At 49.5% G+C, this 23,450-nt stretch overlaps 1 protein-coding gene across 3 annotated transcripts in view; it reads left to right on the top strand.

Annotated features, from left to right (window-relative positions):
- SEC24C (SEC24 homolog C, COPII coat complex component) overlaps positions 1-23,450 on the top strand; it is a 52,218-nt gene that overhangs the window by 13,350 nt on the left and 15,418 nt on the right. For 2 of the 3 annotated variants that reach the window (XM_038743806.1, XM_038743809.1), the window contains exons 1-6: positions 5,495-5,507; positions 6,944-7,150; positions 14,050-14,185; positions 19,885-20,048; positions 20,275-20,685; positions 21,408-21,544. In XM_038743806.1, the coding sequence (XP_038599734.1) occupies positions 6,973-7,150; positions 14,050-14,185; positions 19,885-20,048; positions 20,275-20,685; positions 21,408-21,544 (1,026 nt within the window). In that variant the 5' untranslated portion in view covers positions 5,495-5,507; positions 6,944-6,972. Of the gene's footprint in view, positions 1-5,494; positions 5,508-6,943; positions 7,151-14,049; positions 14,186-19,884; positions 20,049-20,274; positions 20,686-21,407; positions 21,545-23,450 lie in introns of those variants that run through there. The other variant, XM_038743807.1, reaches the window with a different exon arrangement.

Here is a 23,450-nt window from a genome sequence, read left to right on the forward strand (position 1 = left end):
GGCAGGAGGAGGGAGACTGAGGAAGGACATGGTCAGAAGCCGAGGTTATAGCGAGTAGGTTGGTGTTAGAGGAGAGGAGGGTGCAAGTTGGGCCGTAGTGGGAAATCAGCAAGGTTAGGAAGGCAGGAGAGAGCTGATTGAGCATCTTAAAGCTGATGCTAAGGAGTTCCTGTTCGTTGCAGAGGTGATTGGGCAGCCACCGGAGGTTGTTGAGGCCCAAGTCGATCTGGACCGAATGTTTTTTCCCAACAGTGATCCTGCAGCAGAGTGAAGTGTGGACTGGAGAGGGGAGAGACAGGATGCGGGGAGGTCAGCAAGAAGGCTGAGGAAGTAATCAAGGCTGAAAATGAGGAGTGCCTGGATCGGCGTGGTAGTAAACTGGATGGAGAGGAAAGGGTGGATTCTGGAGATGTTATGAAGATACAACTGATAGGGTTTGGTGACATTGGGTGTGTGGTTTGAATAAGACCGATGAGTTAATAATAATGATAATGATGGTATTTATTCATTCAATCGTATTTATTGAGCACTTACTGTGTGCAGAGCACTGTACTAAGCGCTTGGGAAGTACAAGTTGGTAACATAGAGACGGTCCCTACCCGACAGCGGGCTCACAGTCTAGAAGGGGGAGACAGGCAACAAAACATATTAACAAAATAAAATAAATAGAATAAATATGTATAAATAATGCAGTAATCAAATGTGCTAGGCATTGTACTAAGTGCTGGGGTGGATACAAGCAAATCAAGTTGGATATAGTTCCTGTCCCTGGCTCACAGTCTCAATCCCCATTTTACAGATGAGGTCACTGAGGCCCAGTGAAATCAAGTGACTTGCCCATGGTCACACAGCGGACAAGTGACATGACCTTCTGTCTCATAGGCCTGTGCTCTCACCACTATACCATGCTGTTTCTCTGAGATTTGAGGATAAGTAGAGCAGCAGCGTGGCTCAGTGGAGAGAGCCCGGGCTTGGGAGCCAGAGGTCATGGGTTCAAATCCCGGCTCCGCCGCTTGTCAGCTGTGTGACTTTGGGCAAGTCACTTCACTTCTCTGGGCCTCAGTTACCTCATCTGTAAAATGGAGATTAAGATTGTGAGCCCCACATGGGACAACCCGATCACCTCGTATCCTCCCCAGCACTTAGAACAGTGCTTTGCACATAGGAAGCGCTTAACAAATACCAAAATTATTATTATTATTAATCCCAAATTTATGGGTTTGTGAGACAGGGAAGATGGTGGCACTGGCTACAGTGTAGGAAAATCAAAGGAAGGACAGGGCGTGGGTGGAAAGATGAGGAGTTCTGTTTTGGACATGGCAAGTTGTGGGGTCAAAACATCCATTTGGAAGGTGTTCATAGTTCTGGTACTCAATGAGGAAAGTTTTAAATAGGATTCTTCCTCACCTGCGCCTGTGAAGTACTTTGTACTGATGCTTCGTTGCATGCCTAGAGAGAGTAGGGACGGGCCTTTCTGGAGGCAGGGGGAAGGACAAGATGACTTCTGGGGGCTCCCGCCAGCCCCCTGTGTGGTGTAAACAATCTGCCGGGCTTGGAGAGGGTTGGCAAGACGAAAGGGATGGGCCGACTAATCCGTGATTGAAATTTGGCTCCTGTCAGATTACACAGAGTCAGAATGGGAAGGGTCGGTTGAGCAAGAGGGTTGAGGTGTAGCATTCCCCCTGGTCCTTCCAGGTGTCGAGGCTTGCCTGTGGGGCCCAGGCTCAGGGTGGAACTAGTTAGACTGACTACCAGGCGTTTGTTTAACCCCTTGCCTTTTTCCTGCTCTGGACAGTGTCCTAGGGAACTGGAGAGTTGAACTAGTATATTTTGCTGAGTATTGAAGCGGGCTGGCCGTGGTGTTTCAGTAGGGCAGGGCAGTGGTAGGTGAGCAGCTCTGGTGGCCACTTGGGCAACGGGGCTCTCCTGACTGGAAACCAAGTGTCTAAGAAATCGGGGCTACGGGTGACTGACTGTACTGAAGAGCCAAGGCCCCAGAGAGACTGTGTCCTCTCAGGAGCAGCTTGCCCTTCTAATCAATCAATCAATCAATCATATTTATTGAGCACTTACTGAGCCCACTGTGTGCAGAGCACTGTACTAAGCGCTTGGGAAGTACAAGTTGGCAACATACAGAGACGGTCCCTACCCAGCAGTGGGCTCACAGTCTAGAAGGGGGAGACAGAGCACAAAACCAAACATACTAACAAAATAAAATAAATAGAATAGATATGTACAAGTAAAATAAATAAATAGAGTAATAAATACGTGCAAACGTATATACAGGTGCTGTGGGGAAGGGAAGGAGGTAAGATGGGGGCATGGAGAGGGGGACGAGGGGGAGAGGAAGGAAGGGGCTCAGTGTGGGAAGGCCTCTTGGAGGAGGTGAGCTCTCAGTAGGGCTTTGAGTTCTAAGTTCCTTGGGAGTCAGAGGTCATGCGTTCTAGTCCCGGCTCTGCCACGTGTCTGCTGTGTGACCTTGGGCAAGCCACTTAATTTCTCTGAGCCTCAATTACCTTATCTGTAAAATGGAGATTAAGACTTTGAGCCCCATGTGGGACAACCTGATCATCTTGTATCCCCCCCAGCGCTTAGAACAGTGCTTGTCACATAGTAAGCGCTTAACAAATGCCATCGTTGTCATTATTAAGTGCTCGAGAGTGCAGTAGAGTAGATAGACAAGATTCCTATGCTCGGTCTAAATCGGGAGAGAGACACTGAAATAAAATTACAGGTAGGGGAAGTAAAACATAAAGAGAAGCAGCGTGGCTCAGTGGAAAGAGCACAGGCTTTGGAGTCAGAGGTCATGGGTTCAAATGCCGACTCCAACAATTGCCAGCTGTGTGACTTTGGGCAAGTCATTTAACTTCTCTCTGCCTGTTACCTCATCTGTAAAATGGGAATTAAGACTGTGAGCCCGCCTTGGGACAACCTGATCACCTTGTAACCTCCCCAGTGCTTAGAACAGTGCTTTGCACATAGTAAGCGCTTAATAAATGCTATTATTATTATTATAAGGGTAAGTGTTGTGGTGGGTTGAGTGAGGTGAGTCTGTATGTGCTTATGTACTTCCCAAGCGCTTAGTACAGTGCTCTGCACACAGTAAGCACTCAATAAATACGATTGATTGATTATTATTATCATCGTAAATATATATGGATTGCCCACCTTGTGCAAGAATGCTGAACTAATGTAATCCTTGGGAAGGCACTGTAGGAATTCCAGGGACAGTGTATGATCTGGTTCCTGCCCTCATGGGTCCCTCAGGCCAAGGGAGGAGACAGATCTGTAGAAATATTCATGAGTTCTACCTTTAAAAAAAATCAATTTTCTTCAACAAGTAAATTATGAAGAATCACAACAATGACAAGAAAAAAAATCATCCAATAGAAACAGTGCTTCAGTGGCCTCTGACTTCAGTGGAAAACCCCAGCCCAAGTCCAAAAGATCACTGAAAATTAAATATTTTTGCAGTTTTCGGGATAAAAATTCAAAGCACCCGGTAGGTTTCTGTCCACCCACTCCTGCAGGTGTGGAAGGATCTGACTTTGAGAAGGCTTCTTCCGGTCTATGTGACATGACATTTTACCACCCTGCTGCACAGAGATGCTAAGTGTGATGGTTACGGACCAGAAAAGTTGGGGCCAACTTTATGAGCTCCTCCTTTAGAGGACTCGCCTACCATTCCTCCTTAGCCAGATCTATCTTTGGGGCTAGTTGAGATCTATGACCTTTGGGCATTTGATATTCACCTCATTGTCAACCCCACAGTTCTTATGTATATATCAGTAAATTATGTATTATAAATTATTTATATCAGTGTTTGTCTCCCCCTCTAGACTGTAAGCTCGTTGTGGGCAGGGAATGTGTCTACCACTCTGTTGTATTATCCCAAGCGCTTAGTTCATGCAGAGCACTGTTCCAAGCACTTGGAAAGTACAGTTCAGCAACAAATAGAGACAATTCCTGCCCACAACGGGCTCACAGTCTAGAAGGGGGGAGACAGGCATCAAAACAAGTAGACAGGCATCAATAGAATCAAAATAAATAGAATTATAGTTATATGTACATCTTTAATATAAATAAATAGAATTATAAATATGTACATATATACACAAGTGCGGTGGGGGTAGGAAGAGTTGGGGTGATGGGGAGGGGAAGGGGAGCAGAGGAAAATGGGGGCTTAGTCTAGCAAGGCCACCTGAAGGAGGTGAGCCTTCAGTAGGGCTTTGAAGGGGGGAAGTCTGATAGTTTGGCGGATGTTAGGAAGAAGGGCATTCCAGGCCAGCGGTAGGATGTGGGCCAGGGGTTGAAGGTGGGACAGGTGAAAACGAGGCCCAGTGAGAATGACCTCCTTCTTGCCAAATCCAACGGCTCCTACTCTATCCTAGTCCTCCTCGACCTCTCAGCTGCCTTCCACACTGTGGACCACCCCCTTCTCCTCAACACGCTATCCAACCTTGGCTTCACAGACTCCATCCTCTCCTGGTTCTTCTCTTATCTCTCTGGCTGTTCATTCTCAGTCTCCTTTGCGGGCTCCTCCTCCCCCTCCCACCCCTTACTGTAGGGGTTCCTCAGGGGTCAGTTCTTGGTCCCTTCTGTTCTCGATCTACACTCACTCCCTTGGTGACCTCATTCGCTCCCACGGCTTCAACTATCATCTCTACGCTGATGACACCCAAATCTATATCTCTGCCCCTGCTCTCTCTCCCTCTCTTCAGGCTTGGGTCTCCTCCTGCCTTCAGGACATCTCCATCTGGATATCTGCCCGCCATCTAAAATTCAGTATGTCCAAGACTGAACTCCTTATCTTCCCTCCCAAACCCTGCCCTCTCCCTGACTGTCCCGTCACTGTAGACGGCACTACCACCCTTCCCGTCTCACAAGCCTGCAACCTTGGTGTCATCCTCGACTCCGCTCTCTCTCGTTTACCCCTCACATCCAATCCGTCACCAAAACCTGCCGGTCTCACCTCCGCGACATCACCAAGATCCACCCTTTCCTCTCCATCCAAACCGCTACCTTGCTGGTTCAATCTCTCATCCTGTCCGGGCTGGATTACTGCATCAGCCTCCTCTCTGATCTCCCGTCCTCCTATCTCTCCCCACTTCAGTCTAATACTTCACGCTGCTGCCCGGATCATCTTTGTGCAGAAACGCTCTGGGCATTTCTGGGCACGCTCTGGGAGTGTGCGGTCTGGGATGTAGAAGGAGAGAAGGGAGGTGAGGTAGGAGGGGGCAAGGTGATGAAGAGCTTTGAAACCAAATTGAGAAGTTTTTGTTTGATATGGAGGTTGATAGGCAACCACTGGAGATTTTTGGGGGCGGGGGTGGTGGTGACATGCCTAGAACATTTCTGTAGAAAGATAATCTGAGCAGCAGAGTGAAGTATAGACTCAAGTGGGGAGAGATAGGAGGTTGGGAGATCAGAAAGGATCAATAATCCAGTTGGGATAGGATGATTGATTGTACTAACGTGGTACAGCTTAGTACAGTGCTCTGCACACAGTAAGCACTCTGCTGATGATGGTGATGATGGTGATAATAGACTACCTCTCTCCTGTGCATTCATTCTGCCTGGCTTGTTTTTTTGTGCCACTCATTTGGTGTAGTTAGGGGCAGGATAGTTTGAATGAGGCAGGGTATGGAATGAAACTTTAAAGCAGCGCTCCTAACTAACTTCTGCTTTCAAGTGGGGTGAGAAAAATTGATTCCATACATCTTTCAGCAGGTAGACAATGATGGCAAGCTTCCTTGCTAAAGAATATTCTGACTTTCAGAGAAAGGCCTCCAGTGGGCCGTGTGTGAACCAAGACCCATTCAGACCTGCAACGCAGTGCAATCATAAGGCATAATCATAATCATAAGGCATTGGGCTCAGAACGGAAAGTGCACCATTCAGTTTGCAACAGGTTCCTGAAAGGGCAAGAAACCAACTCAGGGCCTCCCCTTGGGGTAGGGAAGAGTCAGGTAGGGGACTTATTGCTCTGAGCCCTCCTTTCCTCTTCTCCCATTCCCTTCTGCATTGCCCTGACTTGGTCCCTTTATTCACCCCCCACTTCCCAGTCCCATAGCACCTACGTACATATCCGTAATTTATTTATTTATATTAATGTCTGTCTGTCCCTCTAGACTGTAAGCCCACTGTGGGCAGGGAATGTGTCTGTTGTTATAGTTTACTCTCCTAAGTGCTTAGTACAGTGCTTTGCACACACTAAGCACTCAATAAATACAAATAATAGTAATAATAATAATCGTGGTGTTTAAGTGCTTCCTATGTGCCAGGCACTGTACTTAGCACTGGAGTGCGTACAAACGAATCAGGTTGGACACAGTCCCTGTCCTGCATGGGGCTCACAGTCTTAATCCCCATTTTACAGATGAGGTAACTAAGGCGCAGAGAAGTGAAGTGACGTGCCCAAGGCCACACAGCAGACAAGTGGCAGAGCTGGGGTTAGAACCCATGACCTTTTGAATCCCAGGCCCATGCTCTACCCACTATGCCAGAAATGAATGAATGAATGATTGAAAGGCCATGCTTTCTGTGCTTGAGGAGGATCCACTTTAATAATAATAATAATAATGGCATTTATTTAGCACTTACTATGTGCAAAGCACTGTTCTAAGCACTGGGGAGGTTACAAGGTGATCAAGTAGTCCCACGGGGGGCTCGCGGTCTTAATCCCCCGTTTTACAGATGAGGTAACTGAGGTTCAGAGAAGTGAAATGACTTGCCCAAAGTCACACGGCTGGCAATTGGCGGAGCCGGGATTTGAACCCATGACCTCTGACTCCAAAGCCCGGGCTCTTTCCCCAGAGCCACGCCGCTTCTCAGAAGCAGCCGGCTGCTTTACCGGCTGGCGTTGTTCACTGAATCGACCAGTTCATCTGGCTTCTGTCTCCTTTGCCTGACTAGTTTCTTACCTGTCCATTTTCCCCCGCAGGTGAGTAAGCCCAGGCCGGGGATGTGCTTATGATGAGCGTCAATCAGCAAGCTCACCCTGGGCCACCTTATGGGCAGCCTCAGCCCGGATACCCAGGATACCAGCAGCCCAACTACGGCGGGCAGCCGGGACCCGCGGTCCCCTCCGCACCTTATGCAGCCTACAACGGCCCCATGCCAGGCTATCACCAGCCTGCCGCTCCGCCAGGTACGTCCGGCCCCGGTTGCCACGTCTGCGAGCCGTGGGGAGCGGTTAGGAGCGCTTCCAGGCGTTATCGAAGAGGAGCTGGTGGCAGCAGAGTCGGGAGCGGGGCAGGCCAGTAGGGTCAGCGACCCGATGGAAATAGGGAACGTGAACCTGTCAGATGGTTGTCTCAATTTCGTATCTGTTAAGAGCGTACTATGTGCTAGGCATTGGGGTAAATACAAGCTAATGGGGTTGGACACAGTCTCTGTCCCACGTGGGACTCACAGTCCTAATCTCCATTTTACAGATGAGGGAACTGAGGCACAGAGAAGGGAAGCGACTGGTCCAAGGTCACACAGCAGACAAGTGGCGGAGCTGAGATTAGAACCCAGATCTCTCTGACTCCCCGTGCTCTACCCATTAGGCCGAGCTACTTCTCAAGTGTTTGTAGCTGAGAGCCTGCAGAACAGGGCGGTTCTGTCCACCACGCCTCCGGCTTTGGGGGGTTCATATAGGCCTACGGTGGGGGCCGCACAAAATGAAGATGCCGTTTCGTCTCGTGGTCGTAGCGGGCTGTTGACATTTCTGGGTTGCTCGTAGTCCGGGTTGCTTGTCTTGTCCGCTTTCTGACATCTGAAGGGATCGCTGGCTCTCTGCTTGACTTGGGGACGGTTTACTTCCTGGAAATTGAATTCATTCAGTCGTATTTATTGAGCGCTTACTGTGTTCAGAGCACTTTACTAAGCGGTTGGGAAAGTGCATTGCAACAATAAACAGTGACAGTCCTTGCCCATGATGAGCTCACGGCCTTAGGGTCAGGGAGACAGACATCAGTACAAGTAAATAAAATTAGAGATATGTACGTAAGAGCTGTGGGGCCGGGACGGGGGAAGAGCAAAGGGAGCGAGTCAGGGTGATGCAGAATGTAGTGGGAGATGAGGAAAAGTGGGGCTTAGTCCGGAAAGGCCTCTTGGAGAAGATGTGCCTTCAGTAAGGCTTTAAAGCGGGGGAGAGTGGTTGTCTGTCGGATTAGAGGAAGGAGGGCGTTCCTGGCCAGAGGCAGGACGCGGGCTAGGAGTCAGCTGCAAGACGGGGAGATGGAGGCACAGTGAAAAGGTTAGTATCAGAGGAGCGAAGCGTGCGGGCTGGGTTGTAGAAGGAGAGAAGCGAGGTGAGGTAGGAGGGGGCAAGATGATGGAGTGCTTTAAAGCCAATGGAGAGAAGTTTTTGTTTGATACGGAGATGGACGGGCAACCACTGGAGTTTTTCGAGGAGCGGGGTGACGTGTCCAGAGTGTTTTTTTGTAGAAAAATGATCCGGACAACAGAGTGAAGTATGGACTAGAGTGGGTAGAAGACAGGAGGTCAGGAGGTCAGCAAGGAGGATAATGCAGTAATCCAGGCGGATGGGCTAGGATGAGTGATTGTATTAACGTGGTAGCAGTTTGGATGGAGAGGAGAGGGCGGTTGCTTCTGCCTCCTGAGGCCTCTACAGTGTCACCGCAGGGGTTGTCCGAACCTGCTCTGGCTCTAACTGGGATGTGCTGGACTCACGGTCGGCTTCTCTGGGGAGCAGTTTGGGCACAGATTTGGGAGTCTTGACTTGGATCTGGTTTTTCCAAGTATGAAGAGGAAGTAAGGGGCTAAATACTCCTCTTGCTGAACTGTATGATGCCTGCAGTCATTTTGTCCAAGATGATAGTCCTGTAGGTTTTCTAATAATAATAACAGTAACAATGATGGCATTTGTTAAGCGCTACTGCCAAGCACCGTTCTAAGCACTGGGGGGGATACAAGGTAATGAGGTTGTCCCACATGGGACTCACAGTCTTAATCTCCATTTTACAGATGAGGTAACTGAGGCACAGATAAGTGATTTGCCCAAAATCACCCAGATGACAAGTGGCGGAGCTGAGATTAGAACCCATGACCTCTGATTCCCAAGCCCGTGCTGTTTCCACTGAGCCACGCTGCTTCTCCAACTGAAGTGATTAATATCAAGGGGGGTAATGAGACCATCGCAGCAGTTTTCAAGATCATTTTTTTATGTTTCTCTCTTCCATAAGAGTGTCAGCTCCTTGTGGGCAGGGCCTGGCTCACTTCTTTATTCCGTACTTCCCAAATGCTTAGTGCGGTCCAGTGCAGCACACTTAAACGCTACCACTACTACTACTTCGGTGCTGCTGTTGGAGACGATAGTAAGCCACCTGGACTAGGGATTTGATGTGGTGATTTTATCTCCCTGCTAAAGTGTCCTAATCAATCAATCGTATTTGTTGAGCGCTTACTGTGTGCAGAGCACTGTACTAAGCGCTTGGGAAGTACAAGCTGGCAACATATAGAGACAGTCCCTACCCAACAGTGGGCTCACAGTCTAGAAGGGGGAGGCAGAGAACAAAACCAAATATACTAACAAAATAAAATAAATAGAATAGATATGTACAAGTACAATAAATAAATAAATAGAGTAATAAATATGTACAAACTCCCCAGCGGCTTTTCTCTAGCCTACCCCACTTCCTTTGTCCTGCGCTTTGCTCTTATAACCAGCTCAGAAGTGTCCAAGGACAAAGTCTCTGCCACCACCTTTAAGCAGGTTAATACGGAACGATTCCTCACAGTAAAGTAGCAGGTGACTGAGAATTGGGGGTTGAAGGCTGGGCTACCCCCCTTCTAGACTGTGAGCCCACTGTTGGGTAGGGACCGTCTCTATATGTTGCCAACTTGTACTTCCCAAGCGCTTAGTACAGTGCTCTGCACACAGTAAGCGCTCAGTAAATACGATTGATTGATATGGGAGTGTTATCGCATCTCATTTGGATAGTGAGTTATCTCCTTGCCCTTGGATAGCTCCCATTCCAAAGAGGTCAGACAGACTCATTTTTTTATTCTCGGCTTGATTTTTGCACTTTGAGATTTTCACATCCTTTTTTTTTTCCTCAGAGGAGTAGCTGGAAATCCACTTGCAGAGTAATCAGGGGAGGCTTCTTGGAGGAAGTGGTCCCTAACTTACTGAAAAGTGTATCAACAAACTTGATGTTGGGTGTTTGCCAAGTTTTGTGGGGGTTGTAAGGATGTAATGGGGAGAAGGGAAAGAGAAAGAGCTGGAAGGGACATTAGAAATTTAGGCTTTATACTTATAAAAATCTCCAGTATGGCTTATCAAAAGAGGCTTCACGAGTCTGGGAAAGCCCTACTCTCAAATCTAAGATTGAACTTTGACCACGATGGAGTTCAATTTAGACTGTGTCCTACCTAATCAGGCCGGAGTCCAGGGACAGCTCCTTGTTGGTCAGATAGAGAACAAACTCCTCTCCGACTTGGCCAGTAGAGTGATCTGAGGTTCAGCATTTCTTTTGGGAATTCTTAGTCAATCCACCGTCTCCACTCAGGAACGCAATAAAGGAAATGGTTTAAAACTGGGAACAAGATGGGTGAAATGAGGAAGATATGAAAGGAATTAAAAACTGGAGCATGTTCCCGAAGGCTACTGGGGACTCTCCTTCACTGGAGTAGAGGACTTCTCCCTGAATAATAGTAATAATGGTATTTTTTTAAGTGCTTACTATGTGCCCAGCACTATTCTAAGCACTGGAGTAAAATACAAGATATCCCAAGGCAGGAGGATAGATGAGGTGACCTCACCCACCTGGAAATGTGAGTTTCAGGGGCCTCAGTGCTTTTGCGTCATGGCGTAATTGAGCTGGGGGAATCAACTGTGACTAAAGTTTCCATATTGGATGGTTGCTGAAATTGGGGTTGTCCACGGATGATGTCATTATCAAGGAGGAGTAGAATAAAATAGGCAGAGTTTTCTCCAGCAGGGCTGAGCCTAGGGAACTGAGTTTTCTCTGGTAATCTTGGGCCTTGACGTGGGTGAACAAAGCAGGCAAGGTTTGAATGACTGAGCCCGTATGTAGATGATACAATAGCCCAAGTCAGCTAAGAAGAGATCCTCTTTGGAGGGAAAAGGGAAGTATGCCTGCCCAAGAAATGCACACACAGCTCTGAACAGCTTGCCTCTTGCCTTCTCCTTTCCCCTAAACACTTCATTAAGACAGCTGGCTATCCCAGAATGAGACTGTGCCCAGGCAGGGTGTTTCGCTAATGAAGCCGCAGAGGTTGAGAAATCACGGCCCAGGACCCACGCTTAGAGCTGCTGTCACCTGTGGGACTAACTGCTTTTGGGAAGGATTTTAAGGGGTGCACTTTGCTGCCCTCCTCCCTCCCCTCATCTCCTAGGCCCAAAATGCCCCAGCCATAGGTTGAGGGGATTATTGAGTTATCTCTGAGCAGAGGGCAGAATGAGAATTGGTGGTAAGAATTAGTCAATCACTGGTACTGTGTGCAGAGCACTGTATTAAGTACTTGGGAGAGTACAGTATAGCAGAGTTGGTAGACTCATTTCCTGCCCACAGAGAGCTTACAGTGTGGGGAGGTGAAATCAAAGATGTCTGAGGATGTCAGAGTGGAGAGGTAGAGGGCATGAGATTCTAAACCCCTCACCCATGAATCCCCACCCCGCAGGTTTCTTTATTTAATTTTATTCACAATGTGTTTGTGGAACTCACCCAGCCTGCTGCCACAGACTGTGCTTTATTAATGGCGAGGAGCTTCCCTGCCCCAAGTGCCGTGGCTCTTGAGTTGTTCGGGCTACGTTTCCGGCTTCTGGCCTCAGGTGCACTATGGAATATATCATCGCACCAAGCGACTGTGCTTCCTTCCTGATTTGGAAGTAGGTTCTCGGCGCGATCGCACCGTTGGCATTATGCCACCAAATGGGGAGTTGCCGGGGACAACACTGCAGTTATTCCGTTTCGGGGTGAGAAGGGCGCGGGACTTCCTTTCACCTTCCTCTCTCTTCTCTTAAGTTCTCTCTGCCTTCTGCTCGGGCACCGCCATTCTAGAGGAGATGAGTGATATCTCCTACCACCCAGCATCAGAACTTGAAGAAGCAGCAGGCCTAGTGACTAGAGCACAGGTCTGAGAGTCAGAAGGACTGGTCTCATTCAACCCACATATTCAATCCCATCGGTTCTACCTTCACAACATCGCTAAAATCCGCTCTTTCCTCTCCGTCAAAACTGATACCACGTTAATCCGAGCCCTTATCCTATCCCCCCTTGATTACTGCGTCTCCCTCCTTGCTGACCTTCCTGCCTCCTATCGCTCCACACTCCAGTCCATACTTGACTCTGCTGCTCAGAAGGTTTTTCTACAAAAACGTTCACTCCACGCTTCCCGCTCCTCAAGAGCCTCCAGAGGTTGCCCATCCAGTGGTTGCCCAGTGGTTGCCAACTTGTACTTTCCAAGTGCTTATACAGTGCTCTGCACACAGTAAGCGCTCAATAAATACGATTGATTGATTGATTGATTGATTGATTGATCCGTCTCCACATCAGACAGAAACACCTCACCATCGACTTTAAAACACTCAATCACCTTGTCTCCTCCTACTGCAACCCAGCCCACACACATCGCACCTCTAACGCTAACCTGCTCACTCTACGTCCATCTTGTCCATCTCGCCGCCCGTCTCTTGCCCACATCCTCCCCCTGGCCCGGAATGCCCTCCCTCTTCATATCCAACAGACAACTGCCCGTCCCCTTATTCCCCCCGAGCCTTATTGGAGGTACATCTCCTCCAAGAGGTCTATCTAACTTTTCCTTTTCTTCCACTCCCTTCTGTGTGTCCCTGACTTGCTCCCTTTATTCATCCCCCCTTCCAGCCCCACAGCTCGTATGTACATATCTGTAATTTATTGATTCATATCAATGTCTGCCTACCTCTCTAGACTGCAAGCTCACTGTGGGCAGGGAATGTGTCTGTTATATTTTTGTGTTGTACTCACCCAAGAACTTAGTGCAGTGTTCTGCACACACTAAGCACTCAATAAATATGATTGACTGACTGACTGGTTTGCTGGGTGACCTTGGGCAAGTCACTTAATTTCTCTGTGTCTGTTACCCCATCTGTAAAATGGGGATTAAGACTGTGAGCCCTGTGTGGGACATGGACTGTGTCCAAACCTTATTGGCTTGTATGGACCCCAGCACTTCGTACAGTGCCTGGCACATGGTAAACGCTTAACAAATACCGTTAAAAAAAAAAATCTTGGTTTGGTTGGTGGCACAAATGGTACTTATAGTGAGAGGATACTCAACACAGAGATTATGCAGCAGGGAGAGGGGTCACTGTTAACTTTCATTTAGAGAAGCTGCGTGGCTTAGTGGAAAGAGCACGGGCTTGGGAGTCAAAGGTCGTGGGCTCTAATCCCGCCTCCGCCGCTTATCAGCTGGGTGACTTTGGACAAGACACTGAACTTCTCTGTGCCTGTTACCTCATCTGTAAAATGAGGATTAAGACTGTGAGCCCCACGTGGGACAACCTGATTATCTTGTATCTACCCCAGCACTTAAAACAGTACTTGGCACATAGTAAGCGCGTAACAAATGCCATTATTACTTGTTCATTCATTCAATTGTATTGAGTGTTTACTATGTGCAAAGCACTGCACTTGGGAGAGTACAGTATAACAACAGACAGACACATTCCATGCTGTCACGAGCTCACAGTCAAGAGGGACTTTTCTTCTGTCCTGGTTGGATTTAGGGCCACGGGGAGGTGGGAGGAGGGGGAGAAGGGAAGAAGCTCGACACACTGATACTTTTTGTTCCACTGGCATAGCTTCCTTCACGTGGCACAACCCAGTTGTCTATACTGTCACCTCCCGGTACTTGGTGGATTGGGTGCAGCTTGAGGGATAGTAATAATAATGGTAATGGTATTTGTTAAGTGTTTACTGTGTGCCAGGCACTGTACTGAGCGGGATCCTCAGTGATGGTGTGGGTTTGTTTGCGCTAGGCTTCCACTGTGGGCACCTGACTTGCCGTAACTCATTTTCATTCGAATACCCGCAGGGGTGCCGAGAGCACCGCTGTCTTCGGGAGGCCCTCCAGCTCCTGGAAACCAGGCTCCAGGAGGCCAGCCTGTCTATGGCCAGTTTGGACAGGGAGACGTGCAGAATGGACCCGCCTCCATGGTCCAGATGCAAAGGTATGTCGCTCAGTTTGAGGGGGTTCTCCCCCACCCCAGTCCCGGTCTACCTCAAGCTCTTTGTAGTGTCTTGAATCCCCCAGAACGAGATGTTTTTGCTGCTTCAGGACGGTGTGAATGGGGCAGGGGCAGCACCAGAACCTTTCTCGGGCCATTCGAGCAGTTGTACTCATTGAAAGAAATGTCGTGGGCCTTTGTTGACACTTTCTTCTCCAACGCCCTCCAGAGTTACTCTCAGATGGCCGGCCCGATAGCTGAGGCTCCAAGTGAATGTCGGAGGGAAGAGTTCCTTGAGTGATGTATGACATCACTAGCCTGAGAGAAGGCAGACACACACCTTCCCTGTTGCCTTCTCCATGCCTCCCCTACACCTATCAGGATGCGGTTCTTTTTTTTGTTTGCTTCTTGTGGTACTTATGTGCTTACTATGTTTCAGGCACGCTATTAAGCGCTGGGGTACATACAGGATAACCAAGTCCCTGTCCCACATGGGGCTCACAGTTTAAGTTGAAGGGAGGAGCATTTAATCCCCCTTTTATAGATGAAGTAACTGAGGCGCAGAGAAATCGAGTGACTTGCCCAAAGTCACGCAGAAGATAAGTGACGGAGCTGGGATCGACTCACCCGTCCACGCTCTTTCCACAAGGCCACACTGCTCCTGTAATGCCCCTTTGGAATAGAGATTGGGCAGAGAAACTCAGGGCAGGGGGCAGGGTGTATTGGTTGCGTTTCTGTCATCAAGCTGCATCATTGAATATAACTGTCTCAATTTTCTCCTTTTGGCAAAATGAAATTCGAGGAAACCTTTGTTCCAAGATTCTCCTAAGATCTGATTAACTTCCACTTTAGTAGCTTCTCCTAAAGGGGACTCCCAACCCCCAGCAGTAGATAATGTGGGGGGAGGTGAAGGCGTCTCTTCTTCTTCTTGTATTTATTAGGCGCTTTCTCTGTGCCAAGCACAGCACTAAGCATCTGGGGAAGTACTTGGGCTTTCCTTTCAGTGGGCTGTCATCTCTTCTCTGTTGGTATGTTTGGTTCTGTTCTCTGTCTCCCCCTTTTAGACTGTGAGCCCACTGTTGGGTAGGGACTGTCTCTATATGTTGCCAATTTGTACTTCCCAAGCGCTTAGTACAGTGCTCTGCACATAGTAAGCGCTCAATAAATACAATTGATTGATTGATTCTCTGGGGCTTCAACATGGTCTCTCGAGTACTGCCAGTGCCCGAACCGGCGGGTGATGGCTTGGTGTGCCCCCGAGCCGAGCTCCTCTTTCACTTCTTCGGTGCTTTACGTCAGATACTTTGTTGGAAAACCATTTCCCTGCGTCTGGGGAGTTTAGGCAAGGGCCGTCGAGGTTAGGGCAGCCTTGTGTCTTTCTTTGGATAAATATGAGTCAGCAATGGAAGCTTGATCCTGGGATACATAAACAGGAGTTGCGCACATAGTGGTTACGCGATCATCCTTTCACTTAGCAAGTCTCAGCCCTTTAGGGGACTGTGTCCCATTGGGTTCCCACACCTGAACGAGGAGAAGACCTCTAGGAGAGAAGCAATAGGCTCATAGAAGAGCAAGAGAAGTCATTCACGTTTTGATAACTGGAATCTAGAAATGGAACCTGGAGAAGGAAAGGCTTTGCAAAGTCACTGCATAAGTGAAAATGAGAGACTGTCCTCTGTTCCCGTTGAGCAGATGAAATCTCCCAACTTTACTGCATCAGTCTCCTTGCTGGCCTTTCTGCCTCCAGCCTCTCTCCTCTCCAGTCCATACTTCACTCAGCTGCCCAGATCGTTTTGCACATAAAAACCCCCCAGTGGTTGCCCATTCCAGCTAGTCGATTGATCAGTGATACTTAGAGTGCTTACTGTGTGCTTAGCACTGTACTGAGCGCTTGGGAGAGGACAGTACAGGAGAGTTGGTAGTCATGATTCCTGCCCTCGAAGAATTTAACAGTCTAGTGGGAAAGCGAGACATTAAATTACGAATAGGGGAAGCAGCAGAGTATAAGGGTTATTTGGGGTTGGGGTGGGTGGAGAGACCTTAAAGGATACAGACCCGAGTGCTTAGGGGATCTATGAAGCAGAAACCCGGACCCTTCACCTCCCTCCGGTTAAAATATAAACTCCTCGTATGCATCGCTTTGTTATTCTTTACTTCCCAAGCACCTTGTACAGTGCAGTGCACCAAGTGGGCACTTAGAAATGCTGCCTCCACTACTACTGCTGTTTATATTTTAAGACATTCAAATCAGCACTCTCTCCGCTACTTATAACTGCGGTATATTTGTTAAGCACTTAGGATGTGCCAGACGCTATTTTAAATGGCGGGTTAGGTACAAGGTAATCGTCATCATCATCATCAATCGTATTTATTGAGCGCTTACTGTGTGCAGAGCACTGTACTAAGCGCTTGGGAAGTACAAATTGGCAACATATAGAGACAGTCCCTACCCATCAGTGGGCTCACAGTCTAGTCCCTGTCCCATGTAGGGCTCACACTAGAGGCCAGCCTGGACGCTTTTCACCTCTCAACTGTGCCTCGTTTTCAACTCTTTCGCTGCCCACAACCGCTTGCTCACACTCTCCCTTCTGTCTCAAATCAATTAATGAGGCTTATCAAGCACCTACTGAGTGCAGAGCACTGTAGCAACCGCTCGGGAGAGTAAATACAATTGAATTGGGAGAAGTGATCCCTGCCCACAAGGATCTTTCAGTCTAGAGAGGGAATTTTAAGATTCCCCTCCCCTTTCAATCCGTCGGGCCATTGCTCACCTCACCTTTGAGACCCTTCAGAAATCACATCTCCAGGAGGGCTTCCCTGATTCATTTCTCTTTTCTCGAACCCAGTTTCCCCCTACTGCCAGTGTAGTCTATCTGTAAAATGGGGATTAAGACTGTGAGCCCCCCATGGGACAACCTGATCACCTTGTAACCTCCCCAGCACTAAGAATAGTGCTTTGCACATATTTAGTGCTTGATAAATGCCATCATCATTATTATTACCCCTTTTAAACTGTGAGCCCACTGTTGGGTAGGGACTGTCTCTATATGTTGCCAATTTGTACTTCCCAAGCGCTTAGTACAGTGCTCTGCACATAGTAAGCGCTCAATAAATACGATTGATGATGAAGATAGAGCCCGGGCCTCGGAGTCAGAAGGGCCTGGGTTCTAATCCTGACTTCGCCACCTTGTCTGCCACGTGACCTTGGGCGGGTCACTTCATTTATCTGGGCCTCAGTTACCTCATCTGTAAAGTGGGAGTTAAGGCTGTTAGCCCCATGCGGAGCAGGAATTGAATCTAACCCGATTAGCTTGTATCTACCCCAGTGCTTAGTACACAGTGCCTGGCATATAGTAAGTGCTTAACAAATGCCTTAAAAAAAAAAAAGGTACTTAGATCCTCTCTTGATCCCCTCTCCCCCACCACCCGCAGCACTTGAGGATTAAGACTGTGAGCCCCATGTGGGGCAACCTGATTACCTTGTATCTGTCCCAGCGCTTAGAGCAGTGCTTGGCGCATAGTAAGCGCTTAACAAATACCACTATCATCATCATCACCTATCCTTATACTCCTGCTTCCCCTTATTTATTTTAGTGTCTGTCTCCCACCACTTGATTGGCAGCATGGCGTAGTGGCTAGAACACGGGCCTGGGAAGTCAGAAGGTCACAGATTCTAGTCCCGGCTCGGCCACTTGTCTCCTGTGTGGCCTTGGGCAAGTCACTTCCCTTCTCTGCCTCAGTCCTCTCATCTGTAAAAATGGGGATTAAGACTGTGAGCCGCATGTAGGACAGGAGCTGTGTCCAGTCTGATTTGCTTGCATCCGCCCCGGCACTTAGTACAGTGCCTGTATGTTTGGTTTTGTTCTCTGTCTCCCCCTTTTAGACTGTGAGCCCACTGTTGGGTAGGGACTGTCTCTATATGTTGCCAACTTGTACTTCCCAAGCGCTTAGTACAGTGCTCTGCACACAGTGAGCGCTCAATAAATACGATTGATTGATTGATTAACAAATGCTACGATTATCATTATTATTGTTATTAGATCCTTGACAGCAGGGATCATTTCTACTAACTGTTTGGACTCTGCACAGATTAAGTGCTTGTTATACTGTTGATTCATAGGAGATGGGCCACAACTGAGGGCATTGGAATGCGTTTGAAATCTCCCTTGGAGATTTTCGGGAAAAGGATAGTTTATCTGTTTGACTTCCCTCTTTGAAGTAGGAAAAGGACTAGTTGGAAGTTTGGGATTCCCCGCTTAGTGTCGTTCTTTGGAAAATACTGAAAGTGTTTATTAAAGTTAAACTGGGGCTGATAGGATATTGAGATATGCAGGTGGTGGTATGCTTTCCCTGCCCTCAGAATGCTTAATTTGGGAAGGAGTATGGCCTAATGGAAAGAGCACGGGCCTGGGATTCTGAAGACCTGTGGTCTAATCCTGGCTCTGCCGTTTGCCTGCTGTGTGACCTTAGGCGAGTCACTTTACTTTGGTGTGCCTCAGCTTCCCCATCTGTAAAATGGGGATTCAGAGTCTGTTCGTTCAGTCAATCAATCAATCAATCGTATTTATTGAGCGCTTACTGTGTGCAGAGCACTGTACTAAGCGCTTGGGAAGTACAAGTTGGCAACATATAGAGAACGGTCCCTACCCAACAGTGGGCTCACAGTCTAGACGGGGGAGACAGAGAACAAAACAAAACATATTAATAAAATAAATAGGATATGTGCAAGTAAAATAAATAGAGTAATAAATACGTACAATTATATACATATGTACAGGTGCTGTGGGGAAGGGAAGTGGGTAAGGCATGTGGGAAGGAGAGGGGTAGAGGAAGGAGGGGGCTCAGTGTGGGAAGGCCTCCTGGAGGAGGTGAGCTCTCAGTAGGGCCTTGAAGGGAGGAAGAGAGCTAGCTTGGCGAATGGGCAGAGGGAGGCCATTCCAGGCCAGGGGGATGACGTGGGCCGGGGGTCGACGGCAGGACAGGCGAGAACGAGGCAATCAGTCAGTTGTATTTATTGAACACTTTGTGCATTCGTTCATTCATTGTCCTATTTATCAAGCACTTGCTGTGTGCAAAGCACTGCACTAAACGCTTGGGAGAGTACAGTATAACACAATTAGCAGACTCGTTCTCTGCCCATAATGAGCTTAAATTCTAGAGGGGGAGACGGACATTAATGTGAATAATTTCTATAATTTAAAGATATGTACAGAAGTGCTGTGGAGTTGGGAGCGGTGAGCCCCCCTGTTCTCCCTCCTACTTAGACTGTGAACCCCATGTGGGATAGGGACTTCATCCAACCCGATTAACTCGTATCTCCCCCAGCACTTAGGCAGTGTCTGACAAATACCGTAATAATTATTGTTTGTCTCTGAGGCAGAACTAGCTCTTCCCTTCCCCGCTATTTCCTCACCTCCCTCTCCAAATCTCATGGCTGAGAAGCCAGCCTCCTTCCTCTAAGTCTTGCAGTCCGTATCCTGGCCTTCCCCTTCTTGTCTGAGTAAGTTACGAGACTTGTCAGTTACCCTCTAATGGAGGAGGCAAGATATACCTGAGGAGGATATTACCAAGGGGTGCCGCGCTGTGGCAAACCTCCACAAATGCAGTGTAGAAGAAGAGAGGACGTGGAGTATGTTTAGATCCTTTTTCTGACCTCTTCTGGGTTCCTCGGTGACGCTTGTGCTCTTTTTCTCTCGCTCCAGGCCTCCCACCTCTCAGCCATTCATGCCAGGCCCAGGGGCCACCCCCATGGCATTCCAGCCCTATGGGCCTCCCCCAACCAGCACCCAGCTGACCACTCAGATGGCAGGAATGCAGATCGGCCATGTGGCAGCCCCTGCCCTTCCTCAACCAGGACTGGCCTACGGTGAGTGTCACTGGCTAGAGACTTGTCCCTCGGCTGTCCCTCTCTCTCGGGGAAGGCTGGGATGTCTCGTTCCTGTGCTCCAGTGAGCCCGTGAGAAGGGGAGTGGTCAAAGCCGCCACCCCGTGCCCCCTCTGAGCGGAAAGGGAGGAGGCGGAGGCCAGCCAAGGAGGTCGGGTGGCCGTGTTTCACCTTTGCAAGGCCATCGGGTGTCTCTCTTGCTCTTTAGGACCCCCAACGACTCTGCCTGCCACCTCAGGAAGTTTCCCAGCGTCGGGACCCAGTTTGTACACCTCCTACCCCCCAAGCCAGGCTCCGCTTCCTGGCCTGACCCACGGATTGCCTCCCGCCGGCCTGGCTCAGGGGCATCCCGGGCCACAGCCTGCCCAGCGACTTGCTGCCCCGCAAGCCTCCAGCTACAACCAGCCGCCTCCGGGAGCCTCAAGACCATCGGCGATGCAGGGGCCACCCTTGCCCGGACAGACCTACGGGGGCTCATCAGCGAGCCAGCCCAATCACGTGTCCTCACCTCCCCCCCAAGCTCCACCTCCTGGTCCTCTAATGACTGGCCTTCAAGGACCTCCTCCTTCTCTTCCTCCTCTGCATGCTTCCCAACCAGGGTATCCACTGCAGCAGAACGGTAGGCCTTTCCCTAGGATCTTACTGCACAACAGGCCGGGCCCTGACGTAAATCAAGTGTAGTCCTGAGAGCCTGGGCTGGGGGCCGGGGGCAGGGTGGGTGCAGCTTTATACAGAGTGGTTGGCAAAGGCCAGGTTCGTAATAAGTGCGCCTTCCAAGAATTGGCCCGGCTAACCTGGGCCCCCGCCCTATGGGGGCTCTAAAGTGCAGAGGGGCCGGTTAGAGACCTGCATTGGCTGAAAATCCCTGTCCCACCTGGGACCTGTCCTGTGACCAGCCTGAGTAGAGCCCCAAATAGTGGCATCTGAGCCTGAATTGGGGGTAGCTAGTGCTTCATCTCCGAGGGGCGGGCGAGGTGCTGCTACTGCTGGGCTCGGGCGTAGCCACCCTCAATCGCTGGGATTTGTAGTCCCAGCTGCCCAAGGGACAATCCTGTACGTGCAAAAACACGTCGTATACTTATAAATGTCCCCTGGAAATGAGGCCCAGGCTAATTCCAGTTCAGCTTGGACCCTTTTTCAATACCCCTGGGTCCCCCCCATCCATTCCTGTTTGTGTCTCACTGCTGAGTTATCATTGGAAGTGAGTTTGCACCCTCCCCAGCTGACTGGCCAGATGTGCTCCTTGGATGGTGACAGGAAGTCGGCCGCTCCTCAGCACCCCATCTGTAGGGGAGTCCAGTATTGGGATGACATTATTATCCCTATATCTTTGTCTTTCAGGCTCCTTTGGACAGACCCGAGGTCCACAGCCCAATTACGCGGGAGCTTATCCTGGAACCACCAGTTATGGAAGTCAGCCAGGGCCACCCCAGCCTCCTCCCCCAAAGCGTCTGGACCCCGATTCCATCCCCAGCCCTGTAGGTGTTGCGTATCCGCATCCGTGAATTTACGTCTCAGTCCCTTCTGAAGGGCGCGTGAGAGTTGAGGACGGGTGTGGGGAGGGGAATGCCCATCCCGTTGGTCTGTTTGTTGTCTCCGTTGTCCTGTAGACTGGGCCTCGGGTCACTGTCTTAACGCCGTGGTGCTAGCGAGGTTGGCGGTGAGAGTGGATGACAACAGTCTCTGGACTCTGGGCTGTGATGTGGTTGGGCTCTCCTGGGTTCTGTCACTGGTTCGGTGCCGGGTGGAGGATCTCCCTCCGACACGGTGGAGGGGCCCGGTAGGCGTTCTGAGCTCCTGTAAGGCCTTATGGAATCCCTTTGAATCCATACTTGGGCATCCCCAGCCGCAAAGAGCCTCTGTTCTCACCTTGTGGAGGGTGTAGAAATGCTGACTTTGGAGACAGTCAGCTCTCTAACGCGGGGAGCTGCTACACGGCAAATTCCCGGATATGCCGCCGAATCGCCTTGGGAAAACGAACCTCTGCCTCCGCCGGGCTGAGATGAGTCGGTGCCGAGAGTCCGACGGGCAGAAAAGCACCTGGCTGGGACATGAAAGGCTGAATTTGTTGCTGTTGCCATCTTCCCTGCCTTTCATCCGGCTGGACAGAGCCCTTCCCTCAGCAGTGGGGGGTTGTTGTTGCTTCTGTGGCAAGAGAACTCGGGTCCCTGGGCCCGTGCAGCGTGTTGGAGGCTGGGGAGGGGAGATGTGAGAAGCAGCGTGGCTCAGTGGAAAGAGCCCGGGCTTTGGAGTCAGAGGTCATGGGTTCAAATTCCGGCTCTGCCAGTTGTCAGCTGTGTGACTTTGGGCAAGTCACTTCACTTCTCTGGGCCTCAGTGACCTCATCTGTAAAACGGGGATTAAGGCTGTGAGCCCCCTGTGGGATAACCTGATCACCTTGTAACCTCCCCAGCGCTTAGAACAGTGCTTTGCACATGGTAAGCACTTAGTAAATGCCATTATTATGATTATGTGAGGGAAGCAGCTTGGTCACCAGTGGGCCCAGACTTTCATTTTTGTGGTCATGCTCATGGGGCGATATTGTCACTACCACGAATGAGTGAAACGAGGGTGATCGGGGTGCCCTTTCCCTTCCTTTCTCTTTTCCTTTCTCTTTCAGCAGAGAAAATATTGCGAGATGTATTTTCCTCTCCCCCTCTGCAATTATTTTTAGTAAGGAGAATTCCTTAAATTTAATATATCCTTTTTTTTGCTTTTCTAAAGCATTTTTACTTATGTGGTCTTCACATCATCCCGTGAGGTTGAGAAGAGATAGATTGTTATCTCCGGGTTTCAGATGAGGCAGGTGAGACCTAGAGTTACTTGTCGAGAATCACACAGCAGGCGAGAGGCAGTGCCGGGGAAGGAACACGGGTTCTCTGACTCCTAAAACCCTTAGCGTTTTCCACTAGGGTTGCTTGACTTCCTCCGACTGAGGGGGTTGCTCGCCTTTTGGGATGTCTGGGCATTCAGGGTGCGGAATCCCTGGGTGACCTCAAGCCCACTCCAGAGTGACCCGAATCCCGAGGTCCCCCAGACCAAGGATGGCCTGGAGCTGCTCAAGATTGGAGCCATTTCCCCTCTCGCCACCCCTAAGCCCACTCCTGCTTTATCATCCTTCCGTGGGCATAGAGTCTTCCTGTTGGTGAATATTGAATGCTCACTTTTGGGTGCTTCTTTCAGCTACTTAAGAGATGAGAGGCTGGCTAGAATATGGGTGGCCTCATGTTCATCTCAGATGCCAGCTGTCGGGTGATGAGGGTACAAAGAGTTGACCCTCCTGAGGGTACCTTGTTAGTAAGGTAGGGTCCCACCTACTTAGACTGTGTGCCCCAGGTTGGGCAAGGACTGTGTCCGATCAGATTATCTTGTGTCCACCCCAGC

The sequence above is a fragment of the Tachyglossus aculeatus genome, chromosome 3, assembly GCF_015852505.1.
Source record: "Tachyglossus aculeatus isolate mTacAcu1 chromosome 3, mTacAcu1.pri, whole genome shotgun sequence".
In the NCBI taxonomy this organism is placed as follows: domain Eukaryota; kingdom Metazoa; phylum Chordata; class Mammalia; order Monotremata; family Tachyglossidae; genus Tachyglossus; species Tachyglossus aculeatus.